At 35.6% G+C, this 17,279-nt stretch overlaps 1 protein-coding gene across 4 annotated transcripts in view; it reads right to left on the bottom strand.

The window, feature by feature from the left end:
• mprip (myosin phosphatase Rho interacting protein) overlaps positions 1–17,279 on the bottom strand; it is a 79,567-nt gene that overhangs the window by 48,936 nt on the left and 13,352 nt on the right. For all 4 annotated transcript variants that reach the window (XM_073827836.1, XM_073827834.1, XM_073827835.1 and 1 more), the window contains exons 2-5: positions 16,555–16,632; positions 14,363–14,428; positions 2,522–2,673; positions 2,359–2,443 (exon numbers count right to left, since the gene is read on the bottom strand). In XM_073827836.1, the coding sequence (XP_073683937.1) occupies positions 2,359–2,443; positions 2,522–2,673; positions 14,363–14,428; positions 16,555–16,632 (381 nt within the window). The remainder of the gene's footprint in view (positions 1–2,358; positions 2,444–2,521; positions 2,674–14,362; positions 14,429–16,554; positions 16,633–17,279) is intronic.

Consider the following 17,279-nt stretch of genomic DNA (forward strand, 5'->3'; position numbering starts at 1 on the left):
ATCAAATGTAGAGGTATACAGGTAATCAGATAATTATTACATTTTTTGTTTTATTTAAAACAATATTTATATCTACTATACACAGGGCTCGAAATTAACTTTTTTACTTGGTAGCACTGGTGCTCCCAACTTCAAAAAGTTAGGAGCACCAAAAAAAAATTTAGGAGCACCCGATTTCATTTTAGCAATGTGCCGATCTTGATTCTTCATGGCCGATTCTGATTGCCAATGTTTTACAAGCAAATGGGCTGATTCTGAAATATATTTATTTTATGCCTTAAGCAAGGGACACAAATAAATGAAAATATGAGTTTATTTTCTCTATTATAGGTACAGCCATTTAAATTAGAGGCAACCACTGCATTTTTAAAGAATCAATAGTATAAATAACAAAAAATTACCGACACAGTTCTTTCTTAATCGTGTAGACAATAAATGCAGCCATAACCAAAGTAGGCTACTCTTTTAATATTCAAAGTGCAAATAGAGACCGAATTTTTCAAGCATGATACAGAGCTATAGACAACTATACAACTTATTATAGCCCACATACTAATAACAGCTTAGATATGTTATGTAGCCTAATTTGCGCACATTGGGGAGTCGCTCTCTAAACGCGGGGTATTAAAATTTATTTTGAATGCAAATGCGCGTTTTACTTTTGGTTTCGTTTTAACGGTTGCGCGAAACTCTCGGCGGCGCTGAGCGTGCATTCTACAATACAAGATATTACTTTAACAAAACCATTCGAAAGTGGGAGGACACCAACGGGATTTTGAAAAGCGTGTCCCCAGCGGAAATTACGCCCCTGCTTGAGTGAAACTCGGCAGCTGAGTTATCATCTGATGTGTGTATGCCACGTTGGACAGTATACTGAGACGGAGTCGCCAGAATCGTATCTGACAAATTGTGCGCTGTAGGAAGAAATATAGTTTATTTCTTCAAAAGCAGATTGTGGAGACCTAATTGTGCACAATCAAAAACCATCATATCACACACCCCTAATTGCAAAGCAGTTTGTACAAATCTGGAACAGAGGTTGGGTGAGAGGAAAAAAAAAAACGTCCGGTTCCTAATTCAGGGCAGCGCAGTGTTTGTGTCAGGGAGTGATTGGCGGCTAAAATCTTAAATCTGCATTAAAGGAAATAATGTAAAGCTGAAGTTTAAATGTTATGTAATGTTGGAGAGAAGGGCGAACCTGTCGCTGTATCAGCTCACAGCAGTCTGTGTAGTAGTTTTGTAAAGAAATGAAACCAAGTCACACCACAACAATTTCTCGCACTCGCACAAATGCTCCCAAATATCATTTGAGGTCGCGCAGACTAAATTTTGGGAGCATATGCGACCAAAACGGTCACAATTTCGAGCCCTGATACATGTAAATGACAATATTATTTATTAAAATATTATTCTGTAAGAAATATAAAACTATATCACAATTTAACTGAACTTATATGTAATTTAATTACTTTTTCTTTCTTTATTTTATTATAAAGATTGTATTGATAACTAAAATAATTGTCTCTTTATTTTTATTTATTTATCTATAAAAAAAGATCATACTGTTAACTTTAACTTGGATAGTTAAGTAATTTATTGTAATTGTACAGTTATCAGATTTTTTTAAATTCAAAACAATATTTATATTTACATTAATGATAAGTGTAAACGGTAATATTATTCATTGAAAGACTATTTTGTAAAGTATTTATTTTAATAATATTTAAGTTTAAAAAGTAAACCTGTTGTGCCACAGTTTGTTTGTAAAACTGAAAGAAATTGACTGGATTTCATTTGTAAACATCCTAAAAGTGTGAACTGTTTATGCACTCATTTGTTTACCAACATTTTCTATTATAAAATTGTATTAAATAACAAAACATTTAAAAACAAACAACACAGAACGTCTGAAAAAAATTGGCCTGGTTTCACAGACAGGGCTTAGACCAAGCCAGGATTAGGCCATAGCTCAACTGGGACATTTAAGGACAATTAGAATGTTAATTTTATTAACTTGCCTTAGAAAAAAAAACAATAATGGTGTCCATCTTGAGACAAAACAAAGGCACTGATATATTTTATGATCAATCAGTGCAAGTTTCCTTTAGTTGAAACAGCTCAGACATATTAGTCTGGGACAACGGTTAAGCTTTGTTTGTGAAACCGGGGGAAAAATGAACAAATTTTCTGATGATTAAAACGTAATAAAATCATTCAAATGGAAAAATAGGAAAACAAAAAAAATTAGGAAAACAAAAATTTAAGTTTGCATTTAAATTTTTCAAATAAAACTATTTCACGACTCTCTAAAAGCACAACTAATGACTGACATCACAGCAGTTTGCAGTCTTGAAGTACCTGTGAGGTTGTTGGTTCCACTTTGCGCTTCTTCTTTTGATTTTGCTTGTTGGTTCTTGGATAAACCACTAGCTGTTCACTCCATCTGGTGAAAGACAGAAGAGGTCAAGTTCATCTCGTGTCCCATCAGTAGAGAGACTGACACCCTGAATACGCCTCATACCCATTGATGATCTCTTTGTTGTCTCCTCGTATATAGTACTCCTGCTCCGGGGTGATGATGCACAGAGCATTCTTTTGTCCGGTCCTGGCCTCAGCGTCAATCACATCAGTGCACAGGTTCATGTTGACCGTCCCTTGCGGTAGCGTACTTGGCTGTGTGGGACAACAGATGACAAGTTAATGGTGACAAAAATCTAGAATAATTTTGGTCATACACATATACAACTCTGGATATTTCATATATCTAGGGATGAGTAAAAAGTTACCCAAACGTCATTTAACCTCACTTTCTGTTTCTGCTGAAGTAGCATTTCACAGAGCAACAGTTTCTGAGTAAAGTACGTCACAGATATATTCCTCATATCTAGGGATGCACGATATGAAAATTTTTTACCGATACCGATAGCCGAAAATTAAGTCCTTCTTGTGGCCGATACCGATACCGACGTTCATATTTTTATATGATAATTTTGTGCACCCAGGAGAATACAAAATCTGAGATAAACTAATGAAATGTATAGTACTGTATATATCTGGGTCTAACAATCATAGCAAACATCAGTCCTGACTCTTCAAAAATGTTTTTATTTTTTGTGTAAGGCACCACAATTCTAAATAAATAAAATGCTTTGACATTTGTCAACCTGGAAAAAATGAAAAGTGCATCATGGAGTAACGTCAGATATCCAAATGTCCGTTAAAGCTTCTTATTGATCATATTATGAGTGTGTGCAGCAACAAAATCGTAGAAGGCAGGGAATAAAACATCAGAATCGAGATTAAAACATCAACTTTTCAGAATGCCGCAAGCCCAACGCAGGTCATGTGACATGAACCAACCAATCAGCTTCACCCGTTCCCTTAATAACGTTGAAAGCATTGCCAAGGTGGAGAAACAGCTTATCATAGCTGTACAGGAATAACCATTTTTAAATAAATTTAATAACAGCTACTGCAAGCGATTTTTAATGCTGAAAATCCATTTATCCTTTGCTGAAACTTCCCCGTCTTTATGGAGAGCGCAGGTCATGGTTGCTTAGCAACGGCAGACGCCACAGCAGAGCAGGCTACAGAGCGGTTTGGAAAGAGAGAAAGCGGCGCGTCTAGCGTTTTCCACGCATTTTTAGGCGCGACAAGTGAACGGCCCCTAAAACAGATTCACCGCGATGACGACCTCTGAAGTGAGATATAAGATTTGTTGTGTTAAAACTTGACGGCTTTTTACCTCCTCTCAGAATCCTTGCTAAACATGTGTTGCAAATAGCAATAGCATCGTCCTCCTCTGCCACCGCGAAAAACTTCCAGACCGGCGAAGACGATGATGACGACACAGATGATGACGTCTTACACGCGACAAAGTCCGAGAGTCACTGCAGTTTACAGCTGCAGTCACTTGCACTCGGAAAGCAGATGAATCTCAGATAAACCAGACTGATTGATTGATTTACCAGCAAGAGTACTTTATCGGATCGGATTTCATTTATTTATCGGAGCAATAAAAATGACGTAATTTTTACCCATATCGGTCGATAATTTATCTGTCCGATAAATATTGTGCATCCCTACTCATATCATTAAATCAGTGCTGGCATCAGCCTTAATCGTTATTGTAGTGCTGATGCCATTGTTCCCTGACGCTCCAGGCCTGCCACCATCAGCGGTGCCAAATACGTCATTGGAAACATGCCTTTATTTACGCCTGTCACCCTGGTGTGCTTTGAGAGGCCTGTCACGTCACACATTGAAGCTGTACTGGACCCACACTGGACCCTCTGCAGCTGGTCTAATGACAGAGCAGATCCATTACAGTCCCATATCAACAATAAGAGCTCTGTTCAATGACCTCAGTGGCTCAGGACTCACACTGTCAGTGCAGACTCATGGTACATGTGTACAAAAGATTGTTGCACGATGTGCCAGTACTGAAAAAGTATTGCGATACCCTGCTTTAAAAATTGGTACAATTCAGCATTTTACTACTAGCAGTACTTTAAGAATGCAGTTTGATAGGAGTTGTGTTAACACTGTTTATTTAGGGTCCTATGATTAAAGCAAAGCAGAAAATGTGGACGAAATTGCGGGGTTTAGTCATAAATAGGGATGCACCGAATGTTCGGCAACCGAAATTATTCGACCAAAAATAGCAAAAAAAGCTAGAATAAGTCAAAATGCTGAATAAATTATACCGAACAATGACGTGACGCAATCAAATAGAAGCGTGCACTAATGCAGCAAACATGTCTGCAGTGTGGAAGCATTTATAACTGTCCGAGAAAGACGCAAAAATCATTACAAGCACTGACAGCGAGAGATGAGCATGTCTTCGAGAAAGAGAAAGGGCTGGTAGTTGCTGGTTACTGTATGATGATTGAAATCGCGAAATGGCCTTAAACCATTAGTAAATAAACTACAGAACGTTATGTTGCCTAATACAAGCACGAATTGTGTGTATTCTGACAGCACTGCAGGAGGGTTCAAAGTTCAAAGCGCGAGGACAATCTGCGCTGAAAAGGTGTGATGAGAATCATTCATAAATCTGCTAATGTCAACAGCTCTATTAATACATTTATTATAACATTCTCCTAGCAAGTTTGCATTTACTTGTACATTACAAAACACATGCCTGATTCAAGAAGGGGGTCTTAAAAATGGCCAAAGAATATTATTTTAATAACTTATCCATTTTAAGTTAAACTGTGCTTTGTTGGTAGGCTATAATGTCTACTAGAATGTTAAAACGTTCAGTGTTAAGTAAATATTTTTAAATTGTTGTTTTGCAATAGATTTTTTTCTTTAAAAAGCAAGAAAAAAGCACATTTTGGCTATTTAATTTATGCAATGGTGAAAAAAAATTGGCAAAATAGATGGGGGGGAAAAACCCAGAAAAACCATGTTCGGCAATCGGTCTTCGGCCCACTGTTTAATTTTGTTCGGGTTCGGCCAAGAATTTTCATTTAGGTGCATCCCTAATTAAAGCGAAGTGGAAAACATGGAAGGATTCACAGGATCCAGTCATAAAAGCAGAAATTATTGCATAACACGGAATCATGGATTTTGCCCATTTAAATATGAATCCTGCACATTCTGCGCGTCTCTGTATGAATGAATGGACGAACAGTTTACTACACACATACTGAAGCGCATGTGACACTCGCTGTGTTTTCAGCCTCTGCCCTCCATATACAAGTACATGAATACATAAACATATCATAATCTCTGGAACAACTGAGAGAGTCTGTTCATTTACAACATTGTCATATCATATACAAACAGAAAAATAAAGGCAGCAACCCGTCGAAATAAAAGGTTAGTTTAACTTGACAGAAATATTAATGTAATGATAGTAGTACTGCTAATAATAAAAATATTAAAACAATATTTAAGGAATATATTTACCAGCATTTATTTTTTATTTATTTATAAAATTGTAAATACAATAAAAATACCACTGTAAATACACAATACAGTAGGCTATTTTTGGAAAAAAATAAAATAAAAATAAATAATTCTTTATAAAATCTAAAAAAAAAAGTTAATTAGACATGCTTTTGATTATTAAAGTTTAATGAAACTATTGCAATGGAATGCAGAAAATTAATAGGAAACCGATTCACAGAATTTGATCAAAATAATAAGAAGTATTTTATAGGGCCTTAAAATGTAATTTTTGTTCAACTTTTAGAAAACTGCTGTTAAATCATGTACGTTTCATGATTTCAATTAATTAGACATGCTTTTTGAATAATATTTTTTAGTGTATCCATTAAAATAGAGTCTAGAAAAATTCAAAACGGAAAAAAACGAATTCAGAAAAATGAAAAAGAATTTGGAAAAAATAAAAAGGAATTTGGGAATAACACAAATTTCACAGGTCCCCATTTATAATAAGCAAACGCTGCCCAGATTTAAAAAGTAACGCAAAATTAACCCAATGCATTACTTTCCATAAAAAGTAACTAAGTAACAATTAAATGCAAATGTAACTCAATATTGAAATGCATTACTTTTAAAAGTAACTTTCCTCAACTCTGATCAGCATATTAGATTGATTTTTGAAGCATCATTTGACTTTGAAGACTGGAGTAATGATGCTAAAAATTCAGCTTTGATCACAGCAATAAATTACATTTTACAATACATTGAGATAGAAAATTATTAAATTTGAATAATATTTTGAATTTTTGACTATTTCTGATCAACTAAATGCAGACTTACTGACCCCAATATTTTGAACAAATGTATAAAGAAAAGTGTATGTGTTGTTTCAACAATTTTAAAACCACCTTTCTGACTTCCTTTTATTCATTTTAAATGATCCTCTGGTGTCACTTGATTTTTTTTTAAGATTGTGAACTATGATCTCATTTCAGCTCAATTCACATTAGATCACTACTTGAAATACCAAGTATCTTATGCATTTGGAAGAAATAAAACGGAATTTGGGAATGAAACAAATTTCATAGGTCCCTATTTATAACAAGCAAATGCTGCCCAGATTTAAAAAGTAAAGCAAAATTAACGCAACACATTACTTTCCATAAAAAGTAACTAAGTAACATAATTCGTTTAAGGAGTAACTCAATATTGAAATGCATTACTTTTAAAAGTAACTTTCCTCAACACTGAGACTGAAACACGTGTGACCCTGAAGACTGGAGTAATGATGCTAAAAATGCAGCTTTAATCGCAAGAATAAATTACATTTGATCATATAGTCACATAGAAAACAGTTATTTTAAATTGTATTAAAAATATTTAAAAATTGACTATTTCTGATCAAATTAATGCATCCTTGGTGAGCAGAGGAGACTTACTGAACCCAACCTTTTGAACAAATGTATAAAGTTTCCACAATTTTAAAACCACCTTTCTGACTTACTTTGTTTATTTTAAATGATCCTCTGGTGTCACTTGATTTTTTTTAAGAATGTGAACTATGATCTCATTTCGTCTCAATTCACATTGGGTCAAAACTTGTGTATTAAAACTATGTATTTCTTTCTTGCCATTTTGGAGCCTGAACAAGAAAGTAAGTCAAACAGGTTTGGAATGATACGACGAAGAACATATAATTTTGGGTTTGTTTTTTTAAAGCACCAGACTGACAGAACCAGACTGTGATTTGGATTCTTTCATTGTTAACATCCTGAGATTCACACTTGACCATCTCACAATTTCTGTCCGGGCTGTTATCAGACGTTCTGCAGACTCGAGATGTAAAACAGGTGCCGTCTTTTCCTGATACCTTTTATGGCCATTTTAAGTGATCTAGCTTTATTAAAAGCTGCCAGTAAACTCCGGGGAATGCCAAATATGGCAATTACAGTGTGTCACAGTTATAAACTGCAGCAGTGTTTCTGTTTCACTACAGAGGGAAAGAAATCTGGGTAATGAGACACCAGCAGCGTAAGAACAGAAGACACAACAACAAAGAGTCTCACGTCATTTTTCGCACAGCCCCAAAAACACACAACGGGACATTTTTATCCCCTTTGTTCCGCCACAAATCGCGATAGAAACCTAGATGTATCGCATTACTAATTTCATATTATTTCATCCAGAAGGGCATTCGAGAACAAACCCAAAACTGTAGCATAAATTCCTGTAAAAGTGCCAGTAGCCACAAGTGCACAAATAATTTGAGCTATGTGTGCTAAAGTTCGACGGTGGTTCATTTAGGTCTTTGGACTTGCTTGGGTTGGGGGGTGGGAGTTTTTAAGACGTCTTCAGATAAGAGAGGAAAATATGAGGCAATGCATGGAAAAAAAAAGAGAGAAAAGAAAACAGGAAGAGCAAATAGCTCGAAGCAAGACTGTCATCAGGGGGAATGCCGTCCCGCAGAGGTCCTCACACATCGGCCCTGCGGGGACAAGGGGCCCAAGCATAAAAATGCAGTCGCAGGACCCGTGAATTACAGCAAACGCTAACGCGTGCAACATCATAATGACTGCATAGGCAGTGAATCAATGGCTTATCAAAAACATCGCTCGCCATTCATGCGTTTCACATTATTGTAGTTTTTATTCCAAAACACATCAAATCTCATATCCATTCATTGTCTTGCTACACTCAGCTATTTTTAGACTCTAATAAAACTTAAAATGTTATGCTCACTTGCCAGCTTGCCCTGCATTGTAAGGAATCAAACTGCATAACAACTACTTTACAGTCAAATACTGAATGAAAACAGATTCCTTGTTTAATAAGAGACTTCTTAGTGTTCCAATTAAAATAGAAATCAGTGAATGAGGTCCTCTATATCTGTTCATCTTAAAGGGAGAGTTCAGCCAAAAACGGTTGTTGTTGTATGGAAAGAGCTGTATAAAGTTCTTTAGTAACTTTTAGAGACTTGAAATACAGCCCATGAGCCATATGGACTGCACTGTAAAAATAAGTATTTTATTATTGGAATATGATTTATAAGAAAACATCATTTCAGACTTTCTACTTCAAAATTTTTATTTAATTCTAGGGATGCTCATTTTAACCAGTTAACCGACAGAAAGAATTTTGACTGATTAAAGGGGCTATATGCAACTTTTCCCCCAAAATAAACGTAACAATAGCCTTTTTATTTGACCATTTATGACTCAAACATCTCCTGATGAGCATACTGACACCTTGTCAGCTCACAGTGGGTGCACCTATAAGCCTGTATCCTATTTTTCCTATTTTCTGTCGGGTCAGATTTTTTGCGCGCTGTCTGCGGTTGTGACGTCAAGCGCGTTCATGTTAAACGTTTCAGATCACTCTGCCACCACCGCTAGTCATATATATTGCAAACAAACTTTTCTCAAACAATATATGTATTTGACTGTTCTTACCTCTGTAAACATAATGTTGACTTCTTTGCAGCGGATGACTTGTGAAGTGTGCACGTACGAGCGCGTGTACGAGAGCGAGCAGAAAGGAAGAGCAGTTCCGTTTTTTGGCCGCAGGTGTCAGTAGCAAGTTTAAATTTCAGAAAATTGCATATAGCCCCTTTAATATCAGTTAAATGGTTTAAAAGGTTATTTAATTTTTTTTTTTTTTCAGTAATTTATCAAAATATTTTAAAATGTTTGCTGGATGTTTATAATAAAACAAAACTGCATTTTTAAGAGAGAAAACAAACAAATTAATTCATTCAGAAATAGACCTGATGCCGAGGTCAAGCTAGGATATTAAACAAATTAATTTAGGCTAAAGCGAAACTGAAACTAGCGAAACTAAATCCAAATGTTTCCGTATTCGATGTATTTGAATGCCAAAATATACCATGGTTTTGTACTTCACTCACATTCCAATATCCACATTAAACAAATTATTTAGCATAATATAATAATATCAGACACGGCAGTACAGTGATAACAATTAAGCAGTGTGATTTTTCCATATGTTTGGCTGACTGTATTTTATGATGATAATGGAAACAGTGGAAATGACTCCTAGTCATACAGATAATCGAAACTGTAAACTGTGTGCTGTTATTTGTGTGCATTCACAATAAAAAACAAATCTTTGTGCTTTTGTAAAATAAAGAAAAATAGTATGCCGCTTTCAGCCGCCTTCCTTTCACGCAGAACAAAAATAAGCCAAAACTCTGCTACTTGTTTTCTTTCGTTTTGTTAATTCAGTAAACATATTTATCGTTTAGGCCTATTAATTTATCATTCATTATATATAACCTAGCTTTATTATGTTTATCTCCATTCGCAGAAGCACTGCAGGTGCGTGATGTGATGTGACCATGTGAATACTGTTTCTAAACCAAAGTTTTTCCAATGCACATTCATGGTTGGCTTGTTGTCATTCTTTTTTGTTGACAACATCCATTGCCCATTAACTTTAATTATTTAGAATGCCAACATAACAGGCTATGATGCAAAGCTCAACAATTTCCCATTTGTTGACGAGGCCAGATCAAGACACAAAAACAGCAAGAAGGACAAGTTTTTAGGTGTGACAGCAGCAATGTTTTGGGTAACAACAACAGTTTTACTGCAAACGTAAGGGTCACGATAGCAAAGCTGCTCCTTTTTCAGGTAGCTCTTCTTATTTTACAGCATATATGTGCCTGGACGTGCCATGTCCTCTGTTAAAACACATCTATGTGAATCCTCCAGCTCAGCAACACCTGAGGGCTATAAAACAGACGCATTTCTTATTCAACACCTGGCAATTGGCAGCCCTGTCTGTCTAAAGCAAATGGTGAACTCCAGCGGATCTCAGATGATCAGAGGTCTGAAATGTACCATTTGCTTGATGTAGCATGTACAACCTGAAACAAACTCTGCTTTAGCTTCAGTCTGTGAAGTTGATTGATTTTCTCTAGGTGTTGTGGCAAAGCCCTCAGAGGAACAGGAATCTTAAAGCATATTTAACATTTCGATGTGGTTTTAGGGGGCTAACGTTCTCAGAGTTTAGCACCGTCACCCACAGTCCTCAGCAGTTTCTCCTAATAAGGGCATATTGGGGGGAAACACAACCCTGAGCACAGACTCCATGTTCAGAACATCTCAGTCTGACAATTAAAATACTTCTCTTTAAGACTGCAGCCGAACGCACATCGTGTTTATACGAGTCACTAGTGAAGCTAAATGAATGGCTACTTACCGGCTGACTCTCTTAATGTAACTGACAAGTTATGGGTTTGGAGAGTTCATGTGTTTTAAAACAACTACAACTATACTGGGAGGATTACATCAGCGCCTGGAGTGAAACGAACACACTTGAGCATTTCTTCAGATCAAATGATGTTCACACTATATGGCAAACCCTTCAATAACTGAAAACATGCCATTAAAACCAACCTAGGTTTGCCTATGTTCACTTCTGTAAAATATTACATTGCTTCTTGAATATTTTTCAACACTTTAAGTGAGTTCAGTTCTGAAACAAAAGAACGTGAATCTGACAAAGTTTTATTATACTGGTTGTTGTACATATCACAAAAGCTCAAAAATGAAATGCACTAAAATATTAAAACCCGACACTAAACCTAACCGATCGTGTAAACCAAAGCAAATGAGAGTTAAAAATACATTTGCTGAAGCAACAATGTCAACCTTGCTTCTAGAAGTCTTTGAGCTCTTTTATCATGACAAAATCTTGCACTATGGTAGTGTTCAGTTCAGTTGGAAACAGCAGTGAATTTGAGTTTTGCAAAAAAAAAAAAAAAAAAAAAACTAAATGAGCCCATGTTGTTATTTTTGCACATGATCATGATATATTATTTTTACAAACATTTACTGAAACAACCACAACATTTGAGCTTTTATCATAATTTGTGTTTAACAGACTCGTACCCGAGCACTTCACATCCCCAGTGCAATGCTGTACCGGGTGCGCTAATGAGCAAGTTTACTATGCTTAAAAAGCTCAAAATATGGAGCTGTTTATGCAATGCATTAGTTTGCAAATCTTGCTCTATGGTAAGTTTTTTGAGCTCATAACATAGTATTGAGCACAGGAATGTGAAAATAAGTCTTATAAATAAGGTACTTTAAAAATGCATTATAATAAGAGCTGTTTTCCTGAGTAAAACTATTTAGGACCCTATGATTACTGCATAGTGGATCCAGTCATAAAATAGAATTTAAAATGCAGAATATCACAGAATTTGCCTATTTAAATACGAATACTGCATGTTCTGTGCATCTCTGTATGAATGAATGGTGCAAATGCGTGGTTTGTTTACTACACACAAACTGAAGCGAGTGACACCTGCAGTGTTTTCGGCCTCTGCTGCCTCAATATACTAGTACATGAATACATAAACAATCTCTTGAACTGCTGTGAGAGTCACTCCATGAGCATTTTAGCATTACTTTTGGGAAAAATCATCATCATATTATATACAAACAGAAACGTAAAGGTTTCACAGCAACGTCAAATGTCAAAATAAAAAGAAATTTTACTTAGTACTACTACTACTAATGAAAATATTATTAAACCTTTATTTAAGGAATATTTACCAGAAAACTGTAAATACACAACACAGTATTTCTGAAAATAAATAAATATATAGGATTTTTTTTATAAAATCGAATTAATCTTCACAAATTAATTAGACATGGTTTTAATTATTCAATTTTAATTAAACTATTACAACGCAATCCAAATTAATAGAAATCAAATTCACAAAATTTGATAAAAATAAACCTAAATTTGAGAAACTTAATAACATGTATTGTATAGGACCCCTAAAATGTCATTTTTGTTAAAACTTTAATAAATTGCGATTAAATTGTGTAAGTTTTATGATTTCAATTTGACATGCTCTTTGATTCATATTTTTTAACATAACCATTAAAATATTCTAGAGAAATTAAAAAACGCAATCCAGACAAAATTTAATAGAATCTGGGAAGAAAAAAAAAAACATAATAAGGGCCTATTTATTTTATTTGTGTTTTTGTTTTATTGTATTTGTCCTTTTGTTTGTTACTTGCATCTATGTTCTTATTATTAATAACAAAGATACAAAAAATTAGATTTGGCTTTATCTTTTTAGCTAACTTACCAATGTAGCAAAGATGTCTACATACCTGTAGGCTTGGAACTTTTTTTTTTTTTAAAGGGGTATGAAATGCTTTTTTAATAGATAAAATAACTATAACCTCCATTTGGATCATCTATTATTCAGTTACATTTCCTGTTGTTCTATGTTTTTTGTAGCATAAGTATTTTAGTAAGGTATCGTATTGAAGCCAAATTTTGGTATCGTGACAGCACTAGCCACTAGTGTTCATTTCAACAGGAAACTGCAGTGAATTGTATGCACAGATACGTTTTTGCAAAAATCAGAGGCATGTATCACCAGTGAGCCTGGGTTGAAAGGATCATTCACTAAGGAAACAGAACCTCTGACTATATAGCGGTAAAACAGACTCTGTGCTATGAGAAGATTCCCAGGAGAGAAGAGAAAAATCAATTAAGAGACTCACGAAAATCCATTTAGCCTCTTAGAAGTGAGCTAGTGTGTCATGTGCTCAAATATCAGTTCAATTCACAGCTGTAATACAACCACCTTTACTAGAGACATAGTATTTCAACACTATAAGTTAGAGTGCTACATTTCATCCCCAGAAATACTCAAAAACATCTGCAAAAATAAAATCAAGCCAAAGTGTTCCTGCTTACATCCACACTCTGAAGTGTCCTTTTTCTTGACCTAATTTAACAGCATTTCCTGAAGCTCCCCGCACAGACGAAAAGACTAAAAAAGACAACAGTGCTGACAGAGTTTTCAAAGCAAAACAACGGCAGGAAACTCTGTAGTACCCTGAACTAGTTTGGATTGTCCTCTCCACTCACTGGAAATAAAAACAATGTCCTGCCTCAGCCATCTCACACAATAATGCGACTCCAGCCTTCGGCCTCGTGTTGCACAACAGAATGATGAATTGCACCGTGGTAATGGACAATGCTGTAGTAAGCAACCTAAGCGTCGGGAGTCGAGGGTCCGGCGGGACGCAGAGCTAGCCCTGAGCCTGTGTGTGGGCCTCACTGTTTACACACAAACGCTCTAATCTCCGGGCAGATCAGGCAGCTAATTTGGTCACCCATGCCACATTCCTGTGAAACAAACAGGCTGACTCGGGCTCTCATTAACCACAGGACCATGTTCTGCTGGTTCACATCCGACGGACTCTCTGAGCTGCTGGTGAAGCAACAAACTTTTCTTGGATTATTTTAGTTCAGGGATGGTTATGTTGACTTTTTATTGGAGAGGATTCCACTGAAGTTGGGTTTGGTCAGGCCAGCTTTGAAGACCAAGAATGTAATCTTTCAACTAAGCGATTAGATTCACACCGATCACTGATGTGCAACTGTGTGGACAAAAGAACGGACAGCTTACCGATTCATCCAGAGCGAAGCGCAAGCAGCCGTGTTCGTAAAGGACGAAGAATCGCCGCTGCCATTTCTGTGTTGAAAGGAAAGATTAATGTAATTCATATTTAATCAACTATAAAAATCTATAATAACAACCAATAGACAGTTTGTAAAGTCTGCATTAAATGAAAATTCACCCTTATTTAATTTCTAAATGCATGTTCTTGACCTTACTGTAAAAAAATGCACCAGTGCATGCATTTTAGTTTTTGATTTTTAATCAAGATTTTTAATCAGTGTAACTTTTTCTTTTGGTGACATGCTGGACTTCTCCAATCATTTAACCTTCTCCAATCATCTTCATCCAAATCCCGGCCCACATTTTTCCAATAAGGCATTTAACTTGCATGTCACAATATGGAAGAAAATATTTGTAGCTACTTCTGTTTTTTCACTTTAATCAAATTAGTTACATGATATGCTAAGGTCAGTGTAAGAGGATAAAATACAGTTTGTATAGTATAAATACCATCTATGGAGAGTCCCTATAAACCACCACATAAATATGCATTTATTTGTAAATATTTAAAAAAAACTTTAAACAGAAATGCAATTAATACTCAATAAAGGCTGGTTTAAAGCACTTAAATAATGACAATTTCCCATTTTCTGTGACCTAATCTAAAGTGAAAACTATTCATTTCTTATAACCAATTAAATACGTTTCTACGACCTAATTAAACAATAATAATTGTGTTAATTATAGGCTACGTCTACATTAATCCAGATACATTTGAAAACAGAGTTTTCGTTTTAAAACGCTCTCCGTCCACACTAGCGTTTCCAAGCGTTTTCCAAAAGATTCTCGTCCACACTGAAATGTAGGAAAATGTAAAATTCGCCTTACTGCGCATGCGTAAAGCCTTCAAATTATACAGAGGTAATAAGTTTTCACGCAATTCTTCTGCCGGGATCATTTACGGAAATATCTCATCGTTCACTGACACGTCTATGTCGCGCTCACTCATATTTTATCTGAAAAGCAGTTGTCGTCATGTTTTGCAGGACAGCAACTGTGAGTAAATTTTTTTGCCATCATTTTAGGACTGTAATTTGAAGAGTGTACAAGGTAAATCTCTTTAGCAGCAGTGTGACAGTGAATAGCACAGGCACAATTACTGCTGTAAACATAGATATCTATTGGTACAATATGTGTCACATGACTAAATATGCGTCATCGTTTTCAAAAGCCACCGTTTTTCACAGTCCACACTACAAGGTGAAAACGGCGTTTTCAAATTTATCCACTTTGGAGAGTGTTTTCAAAATGCTCCGTTTTCCTTGACAAAAACGCAGTCTCAGTGTGGACGGAAGGCCAAAACGGAGAGGAAAATATGCGTTTTCAAACGAAAACGTATTAGTGTGGACATTTGTTTATATAGCCTATTAATATATTAACAAATGTGACCTGGACCACAAAACCAGTCATAAGAGTCAATTTTTTGAAATTGAGATTTTTACATCACCTGAAAGCTGATATAAGAGATAAGATTTCCATTGATTTCCGAGATACAATTATTTAAAAATTGGGAATCTGAGGGTGCGCAAAAAAAAAAAAAAAAAAAAAAAAAAAAAATCCAAATATTGAGGAAATCGCCTTTAAAGTTGTCCAAATGAAGTTCTTAGCGATGCATATTACTAATCAAAAATTCAGTTTTGATATATTTATGGTAGGAAATGTACAAAATATCTTCATGGAACATGATCTCTACTTAATATCCCAATGATTTTTGGCATAAAAGAAATTTATGATTTTCACCCATGTAATTTTGGCTATAGCTACAAATAGACCTGTGCTACTTCAGACTGGTTTTGTGGTCCAGGGTAACAAATGTGGAGACTACAATAGATAACCTACGAATAAACTATAAACTAATAGTTTATGAATAATTTGTAAGTGCTTTGTAAGTGTATACTTATACTTAAGTGTTACCAATCCATCACATCAAATGAAAGCGCTAACTTGACAGCTCTAACCCAAAGTTTTGAGTGATTAGGCAACAGAAGCAAATGAGTAAACTACTGTCTTAGACTGAAGTTAATGCAGTTTCCCACACACCTGATTACACACCAGACGAGTTTTATTTGTGTACAGTGCCAAGATACTAAAGCAAACAGACGTCAATCTTCCCTACAAACAGCGTCATGCCCTCTTACCCGGGATCTCTGCATGGGATTGTCGAAGTCCGTCCCCTCGGGAGCCAAACACAGCCATCCGCCATAGATCGGCTTGGCCTGCAACAAAATCGAAATATATTATTAGACCTTCAAGTCAACAGTTTGTGGTTTGATGGTGATGACGCTCTCATTTTCTGTAAAAACTGCCATTTTAATCATTTTGAGAGACTAGCATAACCACTTTTAAAGTGTTAGCTACAGGTGCAAGCTTAGACGTGGCTGAGCAGGACTAGGCAAGTTAATATAGCTTCACTTTAGAGCAGATGTTTCACCTCGAAGGTTAAAAACACAGTTACGCAGTGTCTTACCATCTTACTAAATGCAATGACCTCAAATATAACTTTGAATAATCTTTACCCTTGCATACAAAATAAGGACCAAACAAGACTCTGATGTTGTGATATTATCCATAAGTTGAGCTTAAAAGAGAAGTTCACTTCCAGAATGAAAATTTCCTGATAAATTTACTCAACCAAGATGTCTTTCTTTCCTCAGCCGAAAAGAAATTAAGGTTTTTGAGGAAAACATTCCAGGATTTTTCTTCATGTAGTGGACTTCAATGGGGATCAGCAGGTTGAAGGTCCAAGTTGCAGTTTCTTTGCCACTTCAAAGGGCTCTACATGATCCCAGCCGAGGAATAGGGGTCTTATCTAGCAAAACGATTCATCATTTTAAGAAAAACACAAATTCATATACTTTTTAAC

The sequence above is a fragment of the Garra rufa genome, chromosome 22, assembly GCF_049309525.1.
Source record: "Garra rufa chromosome 22, GarRuf1.0, whole genome shotgun sequence".
Taxonomy (NCBI): Eukaryota; Metazoa; Chordata; class Actinopteri; order Cypriniformes; family Cyprinidae; genus Garra; species Garra rufa.